Source organism: Trichinella spiralis (genome assembly GCF_000181795.1).
Source record: "Trichinella spiralis strain ISS 195 chromosome Unknown Scfld5914, whole genome shotgun sequence".
NCBI lineage: Eukaryota > Metazoa > Nematoda > Enoplea > Trichinellida > Trichinellidae > Trichinella > Trichinella spiralis.
In genome coordinates, this window is record NW_003532853.1 from 1 (window position 1) to 734 (window position 734).

Genomic DNA, 734 nt, shown 5'->3' on the forward strand with positions numbered 1-734 from the left:
CTAAATATTCGTACGAGACCGATAGCGAACAAATACCGCGAGGGAAAGTTGAAAAGAACTAAAAAGAGAGAGTTCAACAGGACGTGAAACCGTTGACAGGCAAACGGATGGAGCTGACGGTGCAATTTTGACCAAAATCAGTCGTCGCTGGGTTCGTTGGCGAATGAATCTTTTGCAAACTTGTTTGTGTAGATTATCTTTCGATTCGAATCTACGCACGGTGCACTTTTGGTCGATCAGCGTCACGAGCAACGTTCGCAAATGTTTTGCTGCCGACAGTAATGCTGTTTGTTGTTTTTAAAAGCAACGAACAATAAACGCGGCTTGTGGAAGAGGTAATTGTGATGAAAAGTTTTGCTTTTGTCTCAATTGCCGTGCCATTGCCGCATCTCTCGGATGAATGTTGTTGTTGACAAGATGAAAAGCATTGTTCTGCGTTCAATTGTAATGGGTCTGTTGGTTCCGTTGCGTTCGTGGGTTTCGGCTCACGATTTGTCTGGTACGTCGGGAAAAAAAAGTTCATTTTTTAAATGGAATTTGATCCTGACCTAACCCGGGCCGTAAACGGAATATCTAAAAGGGGGTGTTTTTGAGTGGAAACTTTATATTTTGCAAATTCGGGCGGCTCCAATGGGTGGTTTTCTCTTATATTTTCGGTGGGGGGTCAATGTGTTATAGCCTCCCATCCGACCGCTGAACACGACAGAGTCATAGAGCAGCGTGCGTTTCATGAC

General features: G+C 44.3%; 1 protein-coding gene across 1 annotated transcript; it reads right to left on the reverse strand.

Moving 5' to 3' along the window:
• Positions 1-211: 211 nt before the first annotated feature.
• Tsp_14628 (conserved hypothetical protein) lies at positions 212-523 on the reverse strand. Its single transcript, XM_003366485.1, has one exon. It carries the CDS (start codon positions 521-523, stop codon positions 212-214), a length of 312 nt encoding a protein of 103 aa, XP_003366533.1.
• Positions 524-734: the final 211 nt, after the last annotated feature.

Coding starts and splice junctions, on each gene's coding strand:
- Tsp_14628 (XM_003366485.1), bottom strand. CDS start 523: ATGAACTTTTTTTTCCCGACGTACCAGACAAATCGTGAGCCGAAACCC.